General features: G+C 43.0%; 2 protein-coding genes across 2 annotated transcripts in view; one reads left to right on the forward strand and one right to left on the reverse strand.

The window, feature by feature from the left end:
- DAPK1 (death associated protein kinase 1) overlaps positions 1-25,225 on the reverse strand; it is a 156,911-nt gene that overhangs the window by 101,193 nt on the left and 30,493 nt on the right.
- Positions 7,832-9,051, forward strand: LOC116856872 (peptidyl-prolyl cis-trans isomerase D-like). The gene has a single exon (XM_032840562.1). It carries the CDS (start codon positions 7,881-7,883, stop codon positions 8,991-8,993), a length of 1,113 nt encoding a protein of 370 aa, XP_032696453.1. The 5' UTR covers positions 7,832-7,880; the 3' UTR covers positions 8,994-9,051.

Genomic DNA, 25,225 nt, shown 5'->3' on the forward strand with positions numbered 1-25,225 from the left:
TGGAGACAAAACTTTAACCTGACTAAACTACTACTACCTAACATACTCAAACGTCACCCAAATGCAATGCCCATCCAACCTACTATCCAAACTGGGGCATCCCCTAGGCAGGCCTGAACAATTTCTTTTTTCTATGGAAAGTCAATGACCCAGGGAACTTCAAAGCCAATGGGTAGTTTCCTTAAACTAAAAACCCACTCTAGGTAAACATATTTGGTAGATTTCAGGGTGATGATGGGAGAAAGCGTATAGGCTTAACTCTTGTGGCTCTTAAAATATAAAATAAGCACAAACTACTTGTCATCAAATAAAATAATTGTCTAGATAGTTTAATAACATATTATATTTGGGGAGGAAAAGGAGGAACAGGTAGAAGGGTACCCAAATATCCGCCAATGCGTGAATGGAGAAAGGAAATGTGGTTTATCCACATCCAATGGAATATTACTCAGCCTTATAAAAGAACACACAGGCCACCCCAGTGGACTGCACAGAACATTTCCATGACTGCAGCAAGCTTTACTGGACTCGGATGGGCTCTACACTACTTACTGTATTATGATGAAAAGAGGCTCTTCCAGGGCCACAGGAACCTGGGGAGTACTAGTAAGGACATACGAGTACTAGTAAGGACCTATAATCTCTCTCAGCCTCCGTTTCCTCTTCTGTAAAATAAGCATAGCATGAGCACCTAAGTAAATGGGCTAAATGAGATCATACTTGCGAGGCACACATGTCTGCCCACAGTAAGGATCACAGCATGGTGGCTATTACTTTGGGGAGAGGGAAGAGGGTGCAACCGGTGCTTGCACGCAAACAGACTCACATGCACTTGTGACTACTTACAGAGAGAGAACACGAAACACTTACCTGCACAATCATCCACCTTCCCCACCCCCAGGCCTGTGCTGAGAAAGGACAGCACCTCCAGGGGGCCTACCAGGCACTAGGACCCGGCTCGGGCTGGTCTAGCCTCCCTCCTCCCACTTGCCTGTCAGGAACAGAAACCACGTGTGGAAAACCACACAGGGGGGTGAAGGCCAGAATGAGCCCCGTCATGGCCCCAGCGAGCCCATCGATGAGTCAAGTGGGGGATTCACAGAAGCAAAGTACTCCCCTTGTCAACAGAAAGCCCTGGGATTCCAGCCTTTCCCCACAAGGACTCTGCAGGAAGAGACAGCAGAAACCCAGAGACCAGCTCATCTCTGTCTGCAGGGTGTTCATGTGCAAAGACGGTTGTGCACCCTGCATATCTAAGATCCCGTTACACATGTGCCCATGTGTGTGCAGACATGTATATATGTATGTGTGGACGCTCACATTTGTGTAGACGCCCGTTACACATGTGCCCATGTGTGTGCAGACATATATATATATATATGTGGACGCTCACATTTGTGTGGACGCTCGTGTGTGTGTGTGTGTGTGAGCATGCTGGCCAGTGTCTTTGTGTGTGGACATATACACGTGCGTTTGGGTGTGTAGAGCATACTCAAGAGACTCCAAGATCCTTGATTCATTTAAGATTTTTCTGTGATTTATTAAAATATATCTCTTCATTTCTTTTTTTAGGCTAACTTTGTTTCTCTCCTGGGTCTGTGGGTTTATCCTCGAGTTTTGCTACCTAATGGGTTGCCTGGATAAAGGGGCATGATCCACTTTGTTTCAGGCCTTCCTGGGATGCTTCAGGGAAGGCACTGACGGGCTGAGATCCAATGTGCAAAGAGGACACCAGCCATCAGATTCTGTGACCGTGACGTGAAAGCAGACAGATCACCTATCTCCTGCACTGGCCTTCAAGGGGCAGGCTATGCGATCAGCAGACGCGGGACGGCCTAACTACCAGTTACCATGCTGGGCTCTTCCTCATAATTCTGTTAAAATTTGAATGAAAAATTGATCATAGCCAGGTAAGTGAAGGAAATAAAACACTCAAAGGATTGCTAGCTCACTTTTCCAAGACGCACACTTGGATAAAAGAGTAGGTATTTTTAAAAACCCAATATATTTTTCCTTTAATAAATTATATCGCAAGGAGTAATGATGCAAAAGTAGTAAGTATGGGATTCTGTAGGAAATAGAAAAAAAAAATCTAAAGACTTTGTCCCCCAAATCACTGTCGATAAGAACTGTGGACATTCCATGTTATCTCAAATTTATAATTTCTTAATCTGCATGGTTTCAGAGATCACAAAAGAGGATTCTTTGAGCCACAGAAAGAAAACTAAGTTTCTTCATGAGAGGAAGACTCTGCATTCAGAAGGACGAGGAAGTGGTCTGTGGAGAGAGTAGGGAGCCGGACAAACAGGGAAGGGCAACGACTGTCCCCTGGCTCAGTAGTGGTAGAAAAGGCAGATCCCAGGTTTCCGGTCTCTTCTCAGAGGAGTTCTGTTTTCCTCAGAGGTCTGCCTGGCGGATGTGAGGCTGCCAGGTAACGATCTCTTGGAATAAAGGGCTCTGGGACCAGAGAGGGTTGGAAAACCACTGGTCTCACAGAGCCAGACACTGAGCTGGAGAAGACACAGGGCTGACGAAGGCACTGAGGAAAGCAGCCGGTGGGTGGGGAGAGCGTGAGGAAAAGTGTGGGTAGAGACTAGGCCTTGCTCTTCCTCTTTTCTACCCCTTGGGGGATGTGAGCAGCTGGAGGCCAGAGGTCATCCATCCACCTCCTCTACTAGGCTCAAGGCGGGGCTCTTCTCACCTCCCCCCTACCTACCGGGCTGGTCCCTGATGACACCAACTCGGAAATGGCCCAGGATGAAGCTCACAGGCCCTACCAGTGTGACTGAGCCCACCTGCACACAACCAGAGGGGCAAGTCACTTCCATTCCTCGTGCCTCGTTGAGAGCAATGACAAGAAAAGCAATTCTGCTATCCCTTCAAGTAAAAACTTGAGGAGGCAATCCCTCCTTCTGAGGGGATGGGCTGTGTTTTATACAGAAGCCTGGGGTAGAATCTTCCCCATCCCACCGTGTTCTAGGTTTCTGGGCCTTGGGCAAACAATGTCACTTCTTGGAGCCCAAGGCTCTCCCCTGAGAAAAGGCAGTTGAGGTGACTTCACCGGGTTTCAGCAGGCCTTTCCTGCCCCACCCCTGCCAGCTACTCTGCCGCACCAGACATGAGCACCGTGGGGTCACACTGGCTCATCCACAGCTGGAGCCCCAGGGCTGGGACCCTGACCGGCACATGGCCCTGTTCCTCTGGCATCCAGTGAACATGTCCACGAGCCGGAGAACAATCGGAAGCCCGTCATGGTAGCACCAGAAGCTACCTGCATGGTGGGGAATTCGCCCACTGAGTCCTGCTACCGTTCCTGAGGGAAGCCTGAGCACACTTCACCTCTCTGTGCCTCAGTTTCTCAACCATGAAATGAACACTATACTTCCCCTCGAGGGCTGTTTTAAGGATTAAATGGGGTAACGCGTGGAAAAGCACGTAGCACATTGCCTGATCCACACGGGCGCTCAGCCACAGAAGTCAGTGTCGGTGAAACTAGTGTCAACCCCAAATTGTCTTCTCCTGTTTGAGGGACCCGAATCCAGAAATGATGAGTCCACGTGACTAAGATTTGATCGCAAATACACAGCCTCTCATCTGCCCTCTGCAGTCATTATGATGAGCACATTTGCTCTTAAAACGGTATCTCCCACAGGGGAGCACGATGACTACATCCCCTCCTTTAAGTCATCATTTCCCCATGCGCTGCTGAATTACACTGATGTGGAACTCACCTTTTAGTAGCCGGCAATTTTTTCATAGTGTACTTTTGCATGATTGCATATTTGTGCTTAACAGGAAATTTTAAGGTACTGCTAGTGCCTGTTTATTTTTAAGTGTGGGGTTTAAAATTTTTTTAATCATCTTTATTGGTTTTTGTTTTTCGTATGACTAATATTTCCTGAGGAAACATATCAGATGACCCGCGGGTGTCATTCCCATGTTCTCCCTGTGTCTGGGGGAGAGAAGACAGAGGACAAAAGGAAGGACAGATTCATCGCTTTAGGTTAAGACCAGGCTTAGCTCTGACCTAACTGCTTCCTGACTGAACATTCCCTCAAGAATGCATGCTGTACTACAGAAATGCTCTAATGGGACAGCTGAGATCAGGAACTGTGTCTTCTGGGACCGTGAGGCTCAGAAAGAAGGAACTTGCTTTGCTGAGAAAAGGGGATGTTATGTAAACCCCTCAAGTCCTTAAAAGTCTTAATATCGAGGCTGCCTGAGCTCACAGCTCACCCCACCCACCCACTGTGGGGGGAGCTGAACCGTCTGCAGAGACATCATTACAACCTCACTGCAGGTTGTGGCAGAGAACTTGTCACCAGCCGAGCTTCCCTTTAAAGACCTTCTGGAGAACAAGCTGGAGTGGAGAGCAGAAGCCTCCTGCTCTAGGTGTCTGGGGAGGTGGCCCAGGAAGCCAGGGCAGGACCCACGACCTCCATTCCTCGCAGGGTAGTTAGCAGGCCTGTATGGCTGATTGGCTTTGCTTGCTTGGGCTCAGGTTGCCATGGAGATCAGCAGTGTTCTTGGATGCCCCCACTAAGGACCACCTGGTACTTTCCTGACAAGGGAGCTAAGTGGGTGTCCCTAGGTCACGTGGCAGTGGGGGGCTGAGTGGATGGAGTTGGTAGGTTGGGCCCCACATCGTCCTGCTGGGCCAGAGGGAGCCTTCTGCTTTAGTCAGTTATGTCTAGAGGGGAAGGGTTTTTTCCTTTAAATTAAATTTTCTACATGAAGTGAGGATGTCTTTTTTTTTTTTTTTGGTATTACATTTTCTTTTTTACAGTTTCTTCCAGCATTTCACAATCGTTTGAATTAATGATCGCTATTGAGCTAAAAAAAATGCCTTGAGGCGTTGCAAAAAATGGGAATAATAATTTAAAAAACGGTAGTCAGCAGCAAGAACCCTTCAAAGGATCAGTGCAGCTGCATTCAAGAATAACTTCCTTCGCCTTCCGTACACTTACTGAAGAGATTACTGATGGTGAAACCAAGTGCGAAATCTCAATGAATCTGTAGCTCTTTATGAACTGAGCTACTTAGATGAAAATAAGCATTTTGTCTATCTTTTGCGCCTTGGTGCACCATTTCTGACCTGGGGGGTCTGTGAGTCGGCTGAGACTGTGGGCTCTGTGTTTGAGTATCTGAGGCCAGTTTTCTGAGAAAGGCGTATAGAGGCCTAAGGTATTCTTAAAGGCATTCCCCAAAAGTTAAGTTTAGAGTTCAATTAACATATAGCTAAGTTTCCCAATCCAAACCTTTTATTCCATTGACCATGACACAACTGGGTGGAAGGCAAAACTGGGGGGGTTTCCTGTCCCCACCCTTCCACCCATGGGCCACACAGCTCATCCTTTGCCTTCCTCATCCTTTCCTCCTTCCTCTCATCTATGGAGCTTTAGAAAAAATTAATAAATGCTGAGCACCGTATGTGCCAGACATGGTGCTCACTGTTGGGGATGCAAGGACAAATCAGACAGGGTCTCTGTTCCTAAGGAGCTCAAAGTCAAAGGGAAGCAACAGCCACATAAGTGGATAATCTGCCATGTGTTATAATTACTGAGATGCCTATGGACAGGATGCTGGGGGAGGTCAGACACTGCTGTGTAGGCACCAAATAGTCCCAGTCCCTATGTCACAGACAAAAAGTTACAAAAGAAGGTACTTGAAGAGTCTGATGAAAGCAGTTTTGCTTGGCTTAGTTGACTGGCTAGAAATTCAGTATCATTGTCAAGAGCAAGACAGCTCTTCTCAAGAGCAGTCTTAAATTCAGAGGCAGAAAGTGGAACGGTGGTTACCAGGGGCTGGGAGGAAGGACGGGCATGAAGAGTTAGTGTTTCGTGGGTACAGTTTCAGATGGGAAAGAGGAAAGGCTCTGGAGGTGGCTAGTGGTGGCTGCACGACACTGTGAATGAACTTCATGGTGCTGAACTATATACACACAAACGGACAAAATGATCAATTGTAGGGAATGTACATCTAATTACAAATTTTTAAAAAGCTGTCTTGATTTTTCTGAATGTTTCTGGCAAAAAGAGATGTTATCAGAGCCCATACCTGCCAGGGTCCTAGGGCAAATGTCTGCTAGGCAAAGAGTGTCACAAACCATGATGGTACACAAGGTTCTTCCCTATTGGCCAGATAGGGGCATCCCCGTCACTGCCCTCCCCTCTCCTCTGGGATGGCCGCAGGGCTGGGAGGAAAGCCCTGGGGTCCCTGATGGGAGATGTGGTGTTTCCGAAAGCTTCATCGAACCGACTCCCCACAGCTCAGGGGTGGCCACCAAACTCAGTATCTCCTGCCTGCTCTCCCGGCACCTGCCAGTCCTGGAAAGTATGGGCCCCAGACGGTGTCACGTTTCCATGACTAGCAGCCTGAAAAGTGAGCCACCGGGTGGTGAGGGGGGCTTGGAGAGAAGAGTTACAGGGCCTCCCGGGCAGCCCAGAACTTGATCAGGGTTGTCACAGAGACTCCACGCCCAGGAGGCCCCAGGCTTACTGGCAGCTGAGATTACCCGCCGCTCACCTAGATTCACCTGCAGATCGCAGTCCCACAGAGGCATCGGAAACCCCACATCTGCTTGAGGCTCAGGCTCGCATCATGTCTACCTACAGCGCCCCTCCCCACCCCAACCCAAGGAGATGACAACACATTCTGATGCTTATCTTCAGGATCCTCCTACGGGGTCCTGCAGCGAGGCCTCTGGTTTTGTTACAACTTCTCTGTGCCCGTGTATCAGGGCCCGAGCTGCCCTGAAGCGGTTCCTGGCACTGATCACTCTCCCCTGGCAGGTGCCAAGGAATTCCTCATGCCCCAAGAATGCCACACACACCCTTTTCCCCACAGTTCTGGGGGATTGTGGCTGCTTCCCTGCCTTTGCCAGCTGTCACCTCTGCCTCGGGGACCAGGCCAATCTCCCCACATCCCTTCATCTTTGCTGTCCCAGGTAACAGGCTCTCTGCCACTGGGTTTTTAAGGATTTCACTGTTAATCTTATAGAGAGACCAAGAGGCCTGGCTAAGAACCTAAATAAAGTCATGGAGACTCTGCAGAGTTTTAAGAAGTAGGATCTCTGGTTTGTAACTGCCACCTCTTGACTGGCCCATTTTGTCTCTCCTCTTTCTGGCTCAAAGGGCTCTCCCTTCCCTGAATTTCCATTTCAGAGATGAGAAATAGCTTCAGTTCACAGCTCAGTGCCCCTGCTGTCCCGGCGTTCACACCAGCCCCTCCTCAGGGTCTGGGACACATGCGCCATCCCATCCCCCACCCTACCCACATCCCTGCTTAGTCCTAAAGCGAGCACTGCTTCATCCAAAAGAAACTCAAATGCATTTAAGTTTCTTTATGGAAAGAACTTAAAGGTCATTTTGGCACACTTCCCCCCAACTCCAAACCCCCGATGCTTTATCTACCTAGTGCTTTATTCATCCTGCAAAATCAACCCTCACTAAATACCACACATATCACCCACCAGCCCATGAAATCTGTTGACTCCCCTCACTATCAGTCAAGTAGAAAAGAACCTTCTCACTATTTTATTAAATACCTTCCATGTTGTAAAGAAATATTTGTGGCCAAACATCATTCTATAGGAGCCATTTTTCAGCAAATGAGAAATTCACCTGCTCTTCCATCTTCCCTTTGTCTTCGCAGCAAATATTTAAGGATTACTGTGGGGATGACCAATTAATAGGACCTGACATGCTCGGAATTCTCCATTTCTTGGTTATAGTTACAAAAAAATGTGTAAGTTTTGAGCTATTTTCTTAGCGATTATTTAGTCTAATAAACTTCATGCCACACATATAGAAATAGAAGCATGGAGGCCGGTGGTCCACGAGGTTCTCTGAGTTCGCTCCCAAGCGCATCTGCAATTCAAAATGTCCCACCCATCCCCGAAAACTAAGCCTTCCAACCCCTGTAACCCCAGAGTCTTCTTTGACATGGACATCGGAGGGGAGCGAGTTGGTCGAATTGTCTTAGAATTGTTTGCAGATATTGTACCCAAAACTGCAGAAAATTTTCGTGCGTTGTGTACAGGAGAAAAAGGCATTGGACCCACCACTGGGAAACCTCTCCATTTCAAAGGATGCCCTTTCCATCGAATTATTAAGAAATTTATGATTCAAGGTGGAGATTTCTCAAATCAAAACGGGACAGGTGGAGAAAGTATTTATGGTGAAAAATTTGAAGATGAAAATTTCTATTATAAGCATGATCAGGAAGGTTTATTGAGCATGGCAAATGCAGGCTGCAATACAAATGGTTCTCAGTTCTTTATCACAACAGTCCTAACTCCCCACTTGGATGGGAAACATGTGGTATTTGGTCAAGTAATTAAAGGAATGGGTGTGGCAAGGATACTGGAAAATGTAGAAGTGAAAGGTGAAAAACCTGCCAAATTGTGCGTTATTGCAGAATGTGGAGAATTGAAGGAAGGGGATGATTGGGGGATATACCCAAAAGATGGCTCTGGTGACAGTCATCCAGACTTCCCTGAGGATGCAGATATAGATTTAAAAGATGTAAATAAAATTTTACTAATAGCTGAAGATGTAAAAAATATTGGAAATACTTTTTTCAAATCTCAGAACTGGGAAATGGCCATTAAAAAATATACAAAAGTTTTAAGGTATGTGGAAGGTTCAAAGGCTGTTATTGAGCAAGCAGATAGATTGAAGCTACCACCTATAGCTTTAAGCTGCGTACTGAATATTGGTGCTTGTAAACTGAAGATGTCAAATTGGCAGGGAGCAATCGACAGTTGTTTGGAGGCTCTTGAAATAGACCCATCCAGTACCAAAGCATTGTACCGTAGAGCTCAAGGATGGCGAGGATTAAAAGACTACGATCAAGCACTGGCTGATCTTAAGAAAGCTCAGGAGATAGCACCAGAAGATAAAGCTATCCAGGCAGAGTTGCTGAAAGTCAAACAAAAGATAAAGGCACAGAAAGATAAAGAGAAGGCAGCATATGCAAAAATGTTTGCCTAATAAGAAATTATATTACTTAAATATGCATTGATTATTGTATAAAGGCAATAAGAAAATTTAAAGGGTTTTGTCAGTTATGTACGATCCCTGATGTGTTTCCTTTGATACTTCAGTTTTCCATTGTTTACAGTTTAGGAATACTGAAAAAAGCTCACTCTTAATAAAACAGTGTTACAAAAAAAAAAAAAAAAAAAGAAATAGAAGCATGGAGATTTACCACCAAATCTCAGGAGGTGACAGCTGGAAGGGGGTGAGCCAGCCGTTCCACAACTAGGTATGGATCTAAGAGAAACAAAACCATGTGTCCACAAAAAGAGTTGGTCCGGAATGCTCCTCGCAGCTTTATTCACAATAGCCAAAACGAGTGCACACAAGATAACAGCTTAACAAACTGTAGTTTATGGATATGTGAAAAGAATGAAAGAATGAAACTGGACCACCTTTTAACACCAGACAGAAAAATACACTCAAAGTGGACTAAAGACCTAAATATGAGACCTGAAACCATAAAAATTCTAGAAGAGAACACAGGCAGTAATTTCTCAGACATTGGCTACAGTGATATTTTTCTACATGGCTCCTAAGACAAGGGAAACAAAAGTAAAAATGAACTATCGGGATTACATTGAAATAAAAAGTTTTTGCACTGCAAAGGAAATCATCAACAAAACAGAAAAGCAAACCTACTAAATGGGAGAAGATATTTATGAACAATATATTCAATAGGGATTAATATGTGAAATGCAACTGAACACCAAAAGAAAAAAAAATTAAAAATGGGAAGAGGATCTGAATAGATATTTTTTGCCAAGAAGGCAGATGGCCAAGAGATACATGAAAAGATGCTCGATATCACTAATCAGCAGGGAAATGCAAATCAAAACCACAATGAGATAACACCTTATACCTGTTAGAATGGCTAAAATAAAAAAGACAAGAAATAACAAGTGTTGGCAAGGATGTGGAGAGAAAGAACTCTCCTGCACTGTTGGTAGGAATGCAAACTGGCGCAGCCACTCTGGAAAACAGTATGGAGGTTCCTTGAAAGTTAAAGTTAGAAACACCATATGATTTAATAATTCCACTATGGAGTATTTATTTACCCAAAGAAAGCAAAAACACTAATTCAAAAAGATACATGCAGAAAAAGACCACACACAAAAAGGTTCACACACTCCTATGTTTACTGCAGCATTATACAGCAGCCAAGACAAGAAAGCAGCCCAAGTGTCCATCAATGAATGGATGGATAAGGAAGGTGTGGAATATAATACAGCCACAAAAAAAGATAAGACCATGTACAGCATGGCTGGACCTAGAGGGTATTACACTAAGTGAAATAAGGCAGATTGAGAAAGACAAATACCATACGATTTCACTCGTAAGTGAATTCTTTAAAAAAAAATGAAATAAAAAGCGAAATCAGACCTATATATACAGAGAACTGATGGTTGTCAGAAGGGAGGGGAGAAGGGTGGTTGAGCAAAACAGGTGAAAAGGAGAGGGAGGTACAGGCTCCCAGTTATGGAGTGAAGAAGTCATGGCCATATAAGGCACAGTGTAAGGTTCACAGTCAAGGATAAGGGAATAGCAATGGATGGGGACAGAAAGTAGGACACTGTGTCGGGGGACACAGTGTAATATGTAAACTTGTCAAATCACTGTTGTACATCTGAAATTACTGTGACATTGTATGTCAACTACACTCAAAAAAATTTAATTTTAAAGAGCATTAAAATTAAAATAATAAAATGAACTGCTTACTTATACAACGAGAAACTACTCAGCAACAAGGAACAAATTACGGACACAGGCAACCACCTGGACAAATCTCAAAATCATTTGTTGGGGTTCTGGGTTGAATTTTGTTCCCCCAAATTCCTATGTTTAAGTCCTAATCCCCAGCACCTCAGAATGTGACCTCATTTGGAAATGAGGTCACTGCAGATGTAATTAACTGAGATGAACTCACACTGTAGGAAGGTGCGCCCTAGTCCAGTATGATTGATGTCCTTATAAAGAGAGGTGATTTGGACACAGAGACACATGCACAGAGAGAAGGCCAGGTGGAGACTGAAGGTGTGTACAAGCCAAGGAACCGCCAGAAGGTAGAGGAGAGGTCTGAAATACACCTTTCCCTAGAGCCTTCAGGGGAGCATGGCCCTGCCTGTACCTTGACCTTGGACTTCTACCCTCTAACACTGGGGGACAACAAATTTCTCGTCCCTAAGCCTCTCACTCGGGTACTTTGTTACGGCAGCCCCGGCAAACTCACCCAGTGGGCAACAGAGGTCTCCCACAAAAGAGGACAACCTGTATGATTTCACCTACATCGAGCGGAGAACAGGGTAAACAAAATTACAGTGAAAAACACCAGAACAGGGGTTTCCCTTGGGTGGAAATGCCTAAGGAGCAGGAGGAAAACTGCTGGGGCAACATGACTGTTCTGTGATTATCTGGTTTGGGTTACACAGGGGATGTACTTATCAAAGTTCACCAAAAGGTGCACGAAGGATTCGTGTACTTCATTGTGTGTAACACGTACCACACAAAAAAAGAACCATGAACCAACACTGAACTCCCTGGGATGACAGGCCACACCCAAGTGTTTAAGGCGTGAGGTGGACAGACACCCACAATTTACTCTGGAATGTATTAAAAACAAAGACAGTGTGCTAACAGGGCTGGGTGCACAAACGGTTAAGTATGTAATAAAGCAAATACAGCAAAATGTTCATTCTGGAACCTGAGTCATGTATACTGTGTGACCTTGTGCAACATACACGGGTGCTCGCGATACATGTTTTTTTCTTCTTTTTTCTATTTTTGTCTATAGTTGAAAATCTTCGAAATAAAATGTGGAAAATTTACCAGGCCCACAGCCCGATTGCTTCCGGGGCTCCACTGACCATATGATCGCACGATGATGCTACCAAGGATCTAAAAGCTAAGTTAATAAAAGGTGTTCTAAAAGGAAACTTAACTCTAGGAGAAAGGGAAGAGTATTTGATGCTGAAATGTTCACTGTTCCGGATGAGAAACATTTTCCCACTCTAACCTACTGATAAAACTAATCAAAGCTCTGTGAACGCCTCTTTAAAACCAGAAGGCAGGGGCGCCTGGGTGGCTCAGTCGTTAAGCGTCTGCCTTTGGCTCAGGTCATGATCCCAGGATCCTGAGATCAAGTCCCGCATCGGGCTCTTCACTCAGCGGGAAGCCCGCTTCTCCCTCTCCCACTCACCCTGTTTGTGTTCCCTCTCTCGCTGCCTCTCTCTCTCTCTTTGTCAAATAAATAAATAAAATCTTTTAAAAAATAAATAAATAAAACCAGAAGATGGTAAGGGAAGTATGGATAATTCTTTCTTCATTTCAGAGGTGTTTATTCTTAAATATCCTGCAGACAGCCCAAACCAACCACCTACATAAAGATTAAATTCACACTGGGAGGCAAGCTCCTAAGTGCATTCTTTACAACCTTGCATGGACAACAGCCCCCCAAAGCAGAAGCAGACTCTGAAACACACGGAGGAAGGCATGGGTGGCTGAGAAGCCCAGAGCACACCCATTAAGAGGAAAATCAGCACCGAGCTCGGGAAGGCCGACTGCCAAATACAGGGAACACGGGCTCAGAAATGGTTTCCCACAAGAAAACACATACACTAATAAGAACAGTACCACGCCTTCCTGTCTATGTAAGCAAGGGAATTCGGAATACGCAACTTCGGTTGCTGCAAAATCAAAGAAGCAATTCTAGCATTTTAGTATTCACTTCAAAAAAAAAAAAAGGATGTAAATCGATTCAACTTGTCAATAACCAAGTGTCTTTTATTGGTGACATCCTCGAGCTTAGATTTTTCAGAATGGACACAGGAATAGGAAAAAATGTCCACAATATCGCGAGAGGGAAAACAAAAAGCCAGGACCCTCTCACCCATTTACTCTGAAAAAAAATCCATGGGGAGAAAATGATCATTCCTTTATTAGAGATGACGACACTGAGGTTCAGAGAGGTTCACAGGCCTTCTCGCTTCGGTTCCTGTGAGATAAAAAGGTTGGTGGTTAGGAAAGCAGTTTGTCCCCTAAAAGCCAAGGGAGGCTCGAAAGAGGTGATGGTAAAGCACGTTTGTTGCCAAGCTGTCTGGGTGCAAAGCCTGATTTACCAGCGGTGAGACCTTGGGCAGGTGACTTACTCGGTGCTCCATTACTGTCTTCTACAGAACGTATACTGACAGCTCTTATCTGATGGAGCCCCAGTAAAGTGCTTAGAACAACGTCGGGCACTCTATAGGCAGACGGTTTCTACATGTACGCTGCCTACACCGTGTCCACTAACCATGGGTGCCTCCTTAAATTTAACCTTAACCTTAAACAAAATTGACATTTTGTTTCCTCAGTCTCATTAGTTACATTTTAAATCCTTAACAGCCACCTGGGGCTTGTCGCTACCAGATTGCGAGGTGTGGCCTGGGAGCATTCCGGTCAGCACAGAAAGTTCCACTGGACAGTGCTCATCTAGAGAAGGAAATGAACCTCTTCCCGAGGAAGCAGCCAGGGGTTCATAGGTAAAAGGTGTGTTAGGATGCCAGTGTGCGTCTTATCCTCCTCCTCATCATATTAGGCTTTTAATACCTCCTGAGAATTTTTTACTTATGAAAGGAAAGTGGAATGCCCATTGCTCCAGTCAGCGCTGAGTCCTCTGTTACAAGGAAGGGCAGGAAAACAAACAGATGAGGTGGGAGGGAGAACTGGTAGGAAAAAGGAAAAGGGAGGTACAGAGATAGAGGGTGTGGGAAGAGAGAGGGGACATGCATTTTGTCATCCAAAGTCAACATGTTGTCTGTCTGCATTACTCATGCCTTTTTTTAAAAAAAAAAAAAGATTTTATTTACTTATTTGAGAGAGAAAGAGAGAGCACAAGAAGAGGGAGAAGCAGACTCCCCACCGAGTAAGGAGCCCGATTCGGGGCTTGATCCAGGACCCTGGGATGATGACCTGAGCCTAAGGCAGTCGCTTAACTGACTGAGCCACCCGGGTGTCCCTTACTCATGCCTTTTTAATTTTATATTCTGATGCTTTGGTCTCTGGGGTCTTGCTGACCCTGGACTCCTAGGGATAAACACACAATACCCCAACCCAGAGCTCAGCCCCCTCCCCTCCTCTACCAGGCTTTCACACCTGCGGCCACTACTTCTCTGTCTCAATCACCCCAGGGCCAGGGATCAGACAGTTCAGAGCCTGCCCTTTGCCCCTGAGCCTTCAGAAACTGTTCAAACCAACCAACCCTAAGTCTGCTTACCCTGCTTGCTCACTCCTTCCTTCCCGCAGTACCCACAAGAGGCTCTTGCCCACTTTTTCCCCTCACCCCCTCTGCCTCCTGAGCAACCCTAGGAGGACCCAGATACTTTCAGGCGTGGCCCCCAGGGTGGGGTGCGCCCCTCCTCTCCGGAACAGTGAGTGACAAACCCTCTCAAGGGCAGACATCTCCCCACCCATTGGCCTCACTATACCTGATGAATAATAAAATCTACATTTTATAAATGTTTCCTTGATCACGCCCAGTCTCACCATGGGAAATCGAAGTTGATTTAACTGAAAATCAATCTCCCAGCCAAGAGGCCAGATGCTGTTATCTGACAGTGTTGTGAGAGGTACTGAGGATACGTACGTACCACAAAACAAAAACAAAAAACAAAAAGTCTTTTCGTTTACACTTTTGGGGAAAGCACCAGAATGGTGCCCCTTAGGGACCAAGTAGAACCAAACTCAGCTATCAGGTGATCAGATAAACAGCCTCACTTCAGCTGAAATGCTCAGCCCAGAGTCACCTTCATAGGCAGGGGCAAATAGGATTTGAACTTAAACCATTCTGACTAATGTCTCTCCAGCATATTTGCTTTGGCCCCTTCCACATTCATCTAACATTCAAAGAAACTAATAAAGGACTAAGATTCTTGTTTGTGGTCTGCTGACCCTCCACTGTCATGTGTATTCTAATTAAATCAGCCATTAAGATCTCTTCATCCCAAGGAACGGCTGGAGTTGACGTTATTAATAAACCGCTCAGCTGTTGCTTCAGGAACCATTTCTAAAGTTAAGCACTTCCCAAGGGAGAGGAGGATTGGGGAGAGGCAGGGAGAGAGGCAGGGAGGCCAGGCTACTGGAGGCCCGAGTTCCTGAAGGAGAGGTGTTTGGCACGTTAGCAGTTGTTCTGACCACCCCTGCTCCTCAGGAGTTCTGTCCTTGCATGCAGAGTATGGAAGCAGCTGATACCATCCTTCAGAGAGGAAGGCAGATTGGAAAAGCAAGCAGTGGGATGCTGAAAATAACCTATAGTGTGTGGGGACACCGCCCACAGTGTGGGAGGCTCAGGAATGGGCTGCAAAGGTACATTAAGTCATTTCCCTGGAGAAGGCAGATCTGTCTTGCCAGTTTCACTTCCGGGGCGGGGGGGGGGGGGGGGGGGGGGGGGGGGGCGAGGGAGGCGCAAATTAAAATCTTCATTTTTTTATTTCATTCTTTGGAAAAAATGCTTTTCTTCCTGTGTTTTGAATACTGGTGGGGAAATTCACTTTGATTCACTCTTAAAAATTCACTTAAAAGTTACATTATCCTGAGTTGGTAGAACATGCAACTCTTAATCTCAGAATTATGAGTTCAAGCTCCACGTTGGGTGGAGATTAAAAATAAAAATCTTTAAAAGATTAAAAAAAAAGTCACCATTATCCAGTCCTCCTGCCTTCCCTGTTTGAGGCAATATATACATAATCCATCCCGCCTGGGAGAGCTGGGAGGACAGTGCTATCTGCAGGGACCACTCAAGTCCTGCCACCAGAAATAAAGGATACGGTCACTATATAAATTGCAAAAATACTTGCAAAAGTTGCAGACTGTGTTTTGGAAGGAACACTGGACAAATTCTTTGAAATGTGTATATGTGTGTATCCTCGTATGTGGATACACACACATACACATACACACGCATGTATCTCAAGTACCATATATTCTTGAGTATGATAGTACTTAAAAAATTTCTTCCTGCTCAAGCATGTAATATTTAACAATGAAAATGTGGTAAGCTCACTGATTTATCTTAACCCAAAATTGTCACAGAAATTTACTGAAATAATGAGGCTATGAGTGAGTTCTCTTTTTCTGAAATTTAGATAATGAATTATGTTACTTCTATACTTTTTCTGAAGCTAAATATACACATATATATTTTTTAAGGATTTTTACTTATTTATTTGACAGAGAGAGAGACAGCAAGAGCAGGAACACAAGCAGGGGAGTGGGAGAGGGAGAAGCAGGCTTCCTGCTGAGCAGGGAGCCCAATGTGGGGCTTGATCCCAGGACCCTGGGATCAGGACCTGAGCCAAAGGCAGACATTTAACCATGAGCCACCCAGGCGCCCCCTGAAGCTAATATATTTATATACTTAATCATGTATATTCCTCTTCTGAAACATTACCTTAAATAATTTTATGGACAGCATCCCTGCCTTCTGGGAGATTATGTATTTACGACTTCTACTTTTATTATCTCAACACGAGCTTATTTCTAAATATGGCAAATTGCTAATTAAAATCACATGAAATCTTCCAAGTCCTTGGTCCTTAAACCTACAGCACAATGTTATAATAAATAAAACCCAAACACACAAGACTATCAAGCATATAATCTGGGTATTTTAAAAAATAAGGCTTTTACATTTTTCCCAAGTTTGCAATCAGCTTACAATCTCTTCTACCAAGCAATGCAGTACTTAATAAAGCAACTTCAGAAAAACCCCAGATAAGGACAAATGATGAAACTGCAGAAAGTTCCATGAAATGAACAGATAATCCTTGGCTGATTGTGTTGTTTTTATAAACTATGTCAGAATCCACTTATCTACTGCCAGAAAACATTTATTAATAGCAGCACATTTTTAAAAAGCTGGGTTCTAAGTAATGAACAGTTATACTTAATTGGTAAGCAATGGAAATTATGAAAACTGATTTGTAAGTTAGGAGCACTGAGAAAGACTCAACCATATGCCCACTAAGGAGGCCACCAAAATTTTAATTTATTTTTTCATAAAAACTTTCTCTCCCTGCCCCCACTTCAGAGATGACATGTTCCTTATCAGATCGGTTGTTCTAGATAAACAGACTCAGCCAGCCAAGCAGTACATATTTTGTACATAAATGTGAAATCTTAAATAGTACTTTTTAAACCTCTTTTATGGGGGTGTCTGGGTGGCTCAGTCAATTAAGCATCTGCCTTCAGCTCAGGTCACAATGCCAGAGTCCTGGGATCAAGTCCACATCTGGCTTCTTGCTCGGAGAGGAGCCTGCTTCTCTTTCTGCCTGCCACTCCCCCTGCTTGTGCTCTTTCTCTCTGACTAATAAATAAATAAAACCTTAAAAAAAAAAAAAAAACTTTTTTATGCTAACATTCCCTAACTTGTTCTCCACAACCCATGCCATATTTTAAATATTTAATTATTAAAAGAATTATTTAAAAATGTCCACATTATGTCTACTGTGTTAGAAATAAACATTTATTTTCTAACTTGTCACCCCTACTGTCACATTAAGATATTTAATTATAAAAAGACGTGCTAACAATGAACCAAGTCACTGGCATGTCTACTCATGACCATGACGATATTCCGCATGTTTCAGTGAGCTCTGGGCTGGAGAGAGCAAGAGGGTGCGCACCCCGCATGGAAAGGCTCTCCCGGGACTCTACAGCTAGGCAGCCCTGGGCAAGGACAAGGACGGACTTGGGTTTTACTTCTCACTGGCCATGTCGCTTTGGTCAACTTGGCCTCAGTCACAGGGTCTTCACCCTTAAAACGGGGCAGATCCCTCTTACCTCACAGGGTTTGCCGAGGCTTCAACAAGTCAGTGACTATAAGCCAACCAACACAGCAGCTGCTTGATAAATACTGATTTCTCTTAGGAAAGAGAGAGGGGACGTGGATAGGAAAACTTTGAGGGAATCGCTACAGCACAAACTGTGACATGCACAGTTTCCTGCGGGAGCGCTGGCCCAGTTAGCAATGGTGGTTGGAGCACAACGCCAGGGACCAGGATGTCAGGCACTCCCTGCTCACGCCCAGCTTTGTCCCTTGTTCCCCATGTGACCACCGACAAATCCCTTCCCCTCACCAAGCCTCGTTAGCTCATCTGTAAAATGGGCAGAACAGCCTAGATCCTTTAGGTTTGTTGTCATGACAACATGGGATAACCCACAGAAAGCACTGCTAAAACAGAAACACTGTCTGACTTGTCTTACGTGTTCATGAAGTATTACTGATTATTACCAATTCGTAATTTCCAAACCTTAGAGAACACAGTAGTGATTTTTCATTGTTAATCCATGATTATGGGCACCTGGGTGGCTCAGTTGGGGAAGTGTCTGACTTCGGCTCTGGTCATGATTGCAGCGTCTTGGGATCCAGCCCCACACTGGGCTCCCTGCTCAGTGGAGACCCTGGTTCTCCCTCTTCCCGCTGCTCCCCCTGCTCATGCTCTCATTCTTTCTCTCTCTTTCTTGCTCTATCTCAAGTAAATAAATAAAAATTTTTTAAAAATCCATGATTAAAGTGAGCTAAATCATTATGAAGTCCTATAGAGGCAGATTAGTATGAAACTTTGCTGACCAACCCCGTAAGTCATTTTTCTGTGAGTCCCCCCGCCAACTCTCTTGCATTAGAGCTGAGGGCTTGTAATCAATGCTGTGCTCCTTACGTTTGGAGCCCTAAAGCAATCTGATTTCTGTTTCTTCAAAAACTCACTTAATAATTAAATGTTACTATGAATTAATTTAAACTTAATTTAAATATCAACTTACATGTATATTTAAATAAAATTTAATATTAAAATTCTATAGAGGTATCAGTACTATTTTTAAAAAAGAACAAAGACACTCAGACCTGAGAAACAAACAGCAGCAGAAAACTACAAAATCTAATTGTAACAAACAGGAAAAATATAAAATTTTATATATATATATATATATATATATATATATATACCGTGCAGATATCTGACAGATACATAAGAGAAAAATGAGCCAATCCTGTTAGTACCACGTGTTGATACATAATACATAATAATGGTTCAACATAATACATAATAATGGTTCACGAAATAACAAATCACAAAGAACACCTTTTGAGACGTAACCCATAGATAGTAGTCCAGCAAAGTGTGTCCTGGAGAGGTTCTAACTCTTCTCACTTCTACTTTCAATATGAAAATAAATCTCACATTTCCTCTTCTGCACTTCTTCAATGGTTAACCTCAGTGTTTTGAGGAACTTTTCTGCAAGTCCTGTGTTTCTTCTAGTGGGAAGCAGTCTCTTCTGACACCTCACAATGGCTTTCTCCATCATTCTCTGAGTCTGGAAGAACCCCTTTGACTTGAGCTAGTTACAACTACACAGGACTAGAGATGCACTCACCAGAAGCGGGGGATCAAGGAATCACCGGAGTAACCAGCACTCAGCGTGGAGGAAAGGGATGTTTTTTGTTTGTTTTTTTCTTTTTAAGATTTTTCTTTTCTCTCTCTTTTTTTTTTAATTGACAGAGAGAGAGAGAGAGAGAAAGATCACAAGTAGGCAGAAAGGCAGGCAGAGACAGAGAGTGAAGCAGGCTCCCTGATGAGCAGAGAGCCCAATGCGGAACTCAATCCCAGGACCCTGAGATCATGACCTGAGCCAAAGGCAGAAGCTTAACCCACTGAGCCACCCAGGTGCCCTGGAAGTGGATGTTCTATTTGAATGTCTTGATTTTGTCTTTTCTAAAAATAGTTTTTTGTAATTTATACAAAATAAATATTATTACTTTTAGAAAATTTGGAGTATTTTAATTAAAATATGATAAAGCCTGAGAAGGCTTCTGGGAAGTATTTTAAATTACTCTCATTTCTGAATGAGGTTTAGGTGGGTATGGGAAATGGAAACAGATTTTTGTGGTATCTCCGTCAGAGTCCAAAAGACTTCGGCTCAAGAGAAAATAGTTCAATGAGAGGGTCTTTCATTAACTCAATAATTATTTATTATATCTCAAGTATCAGCCCTGCAGATTGAAACTGATTAAGACAGAGGTTCCCCTTACATGTTCAAAGTCCACGAAAGACAGGTGAGTACTGGCATTGGGGGGTGATGTGTGTAATAACAGAATTATTTACAGAGGTCTCACTGACTCTATTATCAGCTCCCATTACTTGTGTGGTTAAACTGATTTAATGGCAGTCAGAGAAAGGTTATCCTTAGCTTTCCCCAGCACACATAATCTACACATTTTAAGCTATGCATCTGAAAACTGTAAAATCTACGTATCTTTTTTATTTTAAAGATTTTATTCATTTATTTGACAGAGATCACAAGTAGGCAGAGAGGCAGGCAGAGAGAGAGAGGGGGGAAGCAGGCTCCCTGCTGAGCAGAGAGCCCGATGCGGGACTCGATCCCAGGACCCTGAGATCATGACCTGAGCCGAAGACAGAGGCTTTAACCCACTGAGCCACCCAGGCGCCCCCAAATCTATGTATCTTAAATGTCAGTAACCATCCTAAGAGAAATCTTACCACTTTTAGGAGACTTAACGTTAGCGAACACACAAAGAGTCTCCAAAAAATGCCTCCAAATATATATACAATCTAACTTGGGTTTAGCCCCTTCTCAGAGTCCAAATGCATTATGTAGCACGTACAAAGATCTGTCACAGCTAAAGATTCAAAAACACCTAACTTTAAAAAAAGGAGTTAAAAATTTTTTTAAAAGCGCCAACAGTTTATAAATTGTTGTTTTGTAATTTAAGTTTTTAATACTATAGATACCATTAAATTTTTAATCAACCGGATGGAGGTTTTTGTTTAATCTCTTGCAATTTCTTTTTAGCTACGTGGGCAACTGCTGTAGAACCAGCCAGCAAGAAAACAGCTGGGCAGAGAGTCACTCTTGCTTAAATGCTGGGTCTCTCTTTATTTCAGTGTTTTAAAAGAATTCTGCTCAAATTCTTGTTCTAACAGCAGGTCTCCAACACATGAGACATACTGAGGCTTCCAGTGGACTTCAGATAAAGACCTTTTGAAGTGAGGAAATAATACAACCTTAAGATGAATGGAAACAAATTAGTCTTTATACACACAACATGAAAGCCAGATCTGCAAATTAAACCAACATGCCCACCCACACCCACACACCTACACAGCTCAAACCTCTACATATGTGATTGGGAAACTGACTGATATTTACACTGATTCTTTTAAGTAGTGGGATTTTCTTCCTGCCTCCTGTCCCCCCTCCCTCCCTGCCTTCCTCCAAGTCTGTCTCTTCTCTTCTCTTTTTTCTTTTCTTTCTTTTTCAATGGGCATGTATTACTTTTATAATGAGGGGGAAAAAACCTCTTCCTTTAAAAAATATGTACTCCAAGAAAGTAGATCCCTAAGTCATTCTTTGGTGTCATTATTTGGCTCAATTATTAGCACGCCATACTTCTGTGGGCAATTAACATCTTAAATTGCCTCTAAAAAAAATCCACAACTCTAGTCTTGGTGAATTCATTTAAACAATGACACTGAGATTGTAGCTTTAGTTTTAATTAGAATCCCTTTAACCTTAAAGTAAAAATGGGAAAATACTGACTTCTTCAAGCCATCTGCAGAATTACAAAGCGTCCCAGAGCAATAAAACAACTGTAATTCCTGTGGGATTGTGGATGAAAGCTAGCAGCCACTACTTTTGTGAATGAGTGCTCCTTTCAGCTCCTTTGAACCCCCTGGGTGGCCCTTGGGCTCTGCTATCTGATTTTATAGTTTTCAAGGGTTGATTTTATGAGGATACTCCTTCCTTGGCCTCAGATCCAATCTGGTCCTCACCAAGATTTTCTTCTAACTTTACAGCTGCACGTTTCGTACCATCTGCTGCTTCCAGAAAACCTCCATTAAGAGCAAAGAGTGAGAAATGCCTCTTTTGTGGCATCTCCCACTGCTCCTTCCAAAAACATGTGAACATATACCACCATATGTATATCACATACTACACACACACACACAGACGCACGTGCTCCCTCATTCTACACACACACACACACACACCACATCCCCCATAAGCACAAGCACACACCCTATATAGCACATACTTTGCACATACACACAACACACACACCCGACACGGCACATTGTACATACACCGCATTCCACATAGACAGGGGCACTCTTCTTGTACATCACACGTTAAACACACACTGCACCACACGCACATCCTGTCTGTATCACAGATGCCATACACATGAAACACACACACCACAGTATACCAGGCAACATCCCCCAGGCTAGACTAAACCTATTAAGAGGAGTGAGCTAAGATCGGGTGCTGCTGTACTATTTCAATAGGGCTTCCAAAACATATGAAAACTTCCATTTCTCCAATATCACGTTTCTCAAAGTAAAAATTATTTTAAAGCAGCCATATAGTCCACAGTCCAGATAATAAAGCTAAAACACTGTTACTCCCTTACAAAAATATAAAATGATCAGGTTAATTAAAATTCTTTCCTAACCTTGAATTTTGAATAAATTTATTATTATTGTGCCTATTCAATACCATTTGGAATTTAAATAACAATAAAACATTCACAAAAGATATAATTTGCCCCAAAGCCAAATGGTTCGAAAGAATAACTATAAATGCATTAATTTGCAAAATGAACTGAATATAGCAAAATACTCATTTCACTGACAAGGACAGGGAAGGTAGAGTGATAGGAAAAATCAGGTATTGATTATTTTTTTTTAACAACTCCCACATGACTTGCAGTTTTGTTTTCTTTCTTTCTTTTTTTAAACTAATTAAGCTATCAGAATCTTAAGCTCTTGGTTTTCAAAGTCAGTACAGACATATAAAAGCTTTAATTATTTAGCATTTCTCTAGAGAAAAGAATCTGTATTATTAAACAACCTTCTGGTCACACTCATTCACAGAGTGAGTATCTTAAAAACAACTTTACTCGCAGGCTGAGCTGTGATTTACATCTCCTGGGGTTCATCTTGGTGACACCTTTGCCGGAGAACCAGAGCCTGAGCTCTCCGCACACTGTGGTTCCCAGAATGAACCAAAAGGGGTTCATTGACTTAAAACCCAGTGACTCTTGCAGCCTTCTCCACACTGGTGTCTGCCACTGGGAGTCACTTTGATGACCCCCAAACTGCTGAGAATCCTGACCTCCCAGGGCACCTGGGGATAGCTCTGAGCAGTACCCTAACCTAGAGACAATGAGGAATGTAAGTTAAAACCCATGTGGTGATTACAGTGGATAACACTGTATGTATTAATTCACTTTTGCTAAGAGTAGAACTTATACGGTCTCATAAAAAAAAAAACAAAAAAATTTTTAAGAGTGTGTGTGTGTGTGTGTGTAGTAATGAATGGAATTAACTAGACGGAAGAGATCCTTTCACAGTGTGTATGTATGGCAAATCATCACAAGGTACACTTTAAGTATTTTACAATGTTGTCAATTACACTCCTATTAAGCTTAAAAATACACACCCAAGCCCTGACTCACTTGGGAGGGGACAGAGGCTGAAAGCTGTGATAAATGACTTTATTTAAAAGAACAAACAAGTATCATTTTGCTTCTTATTACCAAGATAAAACATCCACTGTGGAAATTTTAGAAAACTGACGAGTAAAAGGGAAACAAAGATTACCAAGCTGTAATTTTCTGCCAAAAGATAACCACCACGGGCCTCTGGGTAATATTTGTCTCATCCCATTATTTTCCCTTTACTTACAAACATATTAAGTTGCCTTAACTGTATGCCTTAGGCAAAGGGCATTTACTATACCGTCATCTATTTTACTAAAAATGAATAATAGGGGTGCCTGAGTGGCTCAGTCAGTGAAGCATCTGCCTTCTGCTTGGGTCCTGATCCTAGGGGTCCTGGAATCCAGGCCCGCATTGGGCTCCTTGCTCAAGGGGTAGCCTGCTTCTCCCTCTGCTATGCCTCTCTCCCCTGCTTGTGCGCGCTCGCTCTCTCTCAAATAAATAAATAAAATCTTCTAAATAAATAAATAATAAATAAATAATTTTGTAAAGAATTAGTGAGGAAAGTTTATGGATCCGGAAATATTTTAAGATACCTAAAATTATGTCCTACGATATAAAGAGAAATAAAACTTTACAGGACTATATATTTAAATGAACTAGAAGAGAATCTACCACCTTTCCCAGAGGAAAAAAAATCATATTTGTAGACAGCATTATATTAAAAGAACATTTTATATTTCACACCAAAGGGTACCTTCACACATGAAAACTCCAGATCAGGAGCAATGAAGCCCTGTGAGTGATGCTGAGTGCCTGCAATTTATAAACAAAATGCTCACCCCATGCAAGTTTCAAACGTACAAGGTTGTTTTTTTTTTAACCACACTCAAAATCTAGTATGGCTTATAATTTTTATATAACTCAATATAAAAAACAGATTAGTTTCATATAAAATACTAGAATTGAAAACTGACATCAGTCTTAACAGTGGTGAGGCAGCCTTTCATAAGCATCTCTGTGCTGATTTTCTGCTTGGAGCTGCTGAGGGAACAATAACACAGGGTCAAGAGAGCCCAGGAAAGGGGGGTTAATGGAAACACAGTTCATAAGCCCTGGTGACCACAGAACAGGGGCTATTATAAGAAGCCCAGCCCACAGCAGGATTTGCCTGGGGCTAGAAATACACAGAGAACACACAGGCAAAAAATGGCATGGTTTCTGTGTCATCTGCTTATCCATTGACATCACATGGTCTCCACACACGAAGAACTGATGAATAGATTTTATTTATTTTTCTTGGGTGTATGTGAGAACATCTGGGTTCTACTCTTATCAAATGTCAATTATATAATACGAGGTTATCGACTATAGACACCATGTGATAGATTCTCAGACCTTATTTATCTTACAACATAAAGCTTGTACCCTTTTATCAACCTCTCCCTACTCCACCCTCCCCGCCCCAGACCCTGGCAGCCACTTTTCTACTCTTAATTTAACTTCTTTTATCTTTTTTTCTTATTTTTTTGATTCCACATATAAGTGATACCATGCAGGTTTTGTCTTTCTGTGTCTGGTTTATTTCACTCAGCATAATTTCTTCAAGGTTCATCCATGTTGTTGCAAATGTCAAGATTTCCTTCTTTCTCATGGCTGAGTAATTCATTCATAGACATATAATATTCATTCA

The sequence above is a fragment of the Lontra canadensis genome, unplaced genomic scaffold (assembly GCF_010015895.1).
Source record: "Lontra canadensis isolate GAN:19392208 unplaced genomic scaffold, GSC_riverotter_1.0 scaffold113, whole genome shotgun sequence".
In the NCBI taxonomy this organism is placed as follows: domain Eukaryota; kingdom Metazoa; phylum Chordata; class Mammalia; order Carnivora; family Mustelidae; genus Lontra; species Lontra canadensis.

Excerpts from the sequence above, each read along its gene's own strand:
- LOC116856872 (XM_032840562.1), top strand. The coding sequence starts at position 7,881 with ATGTCCCACCCATCCCCGAAAACTAAGCCTTCCAACCCCTGTAACCCC.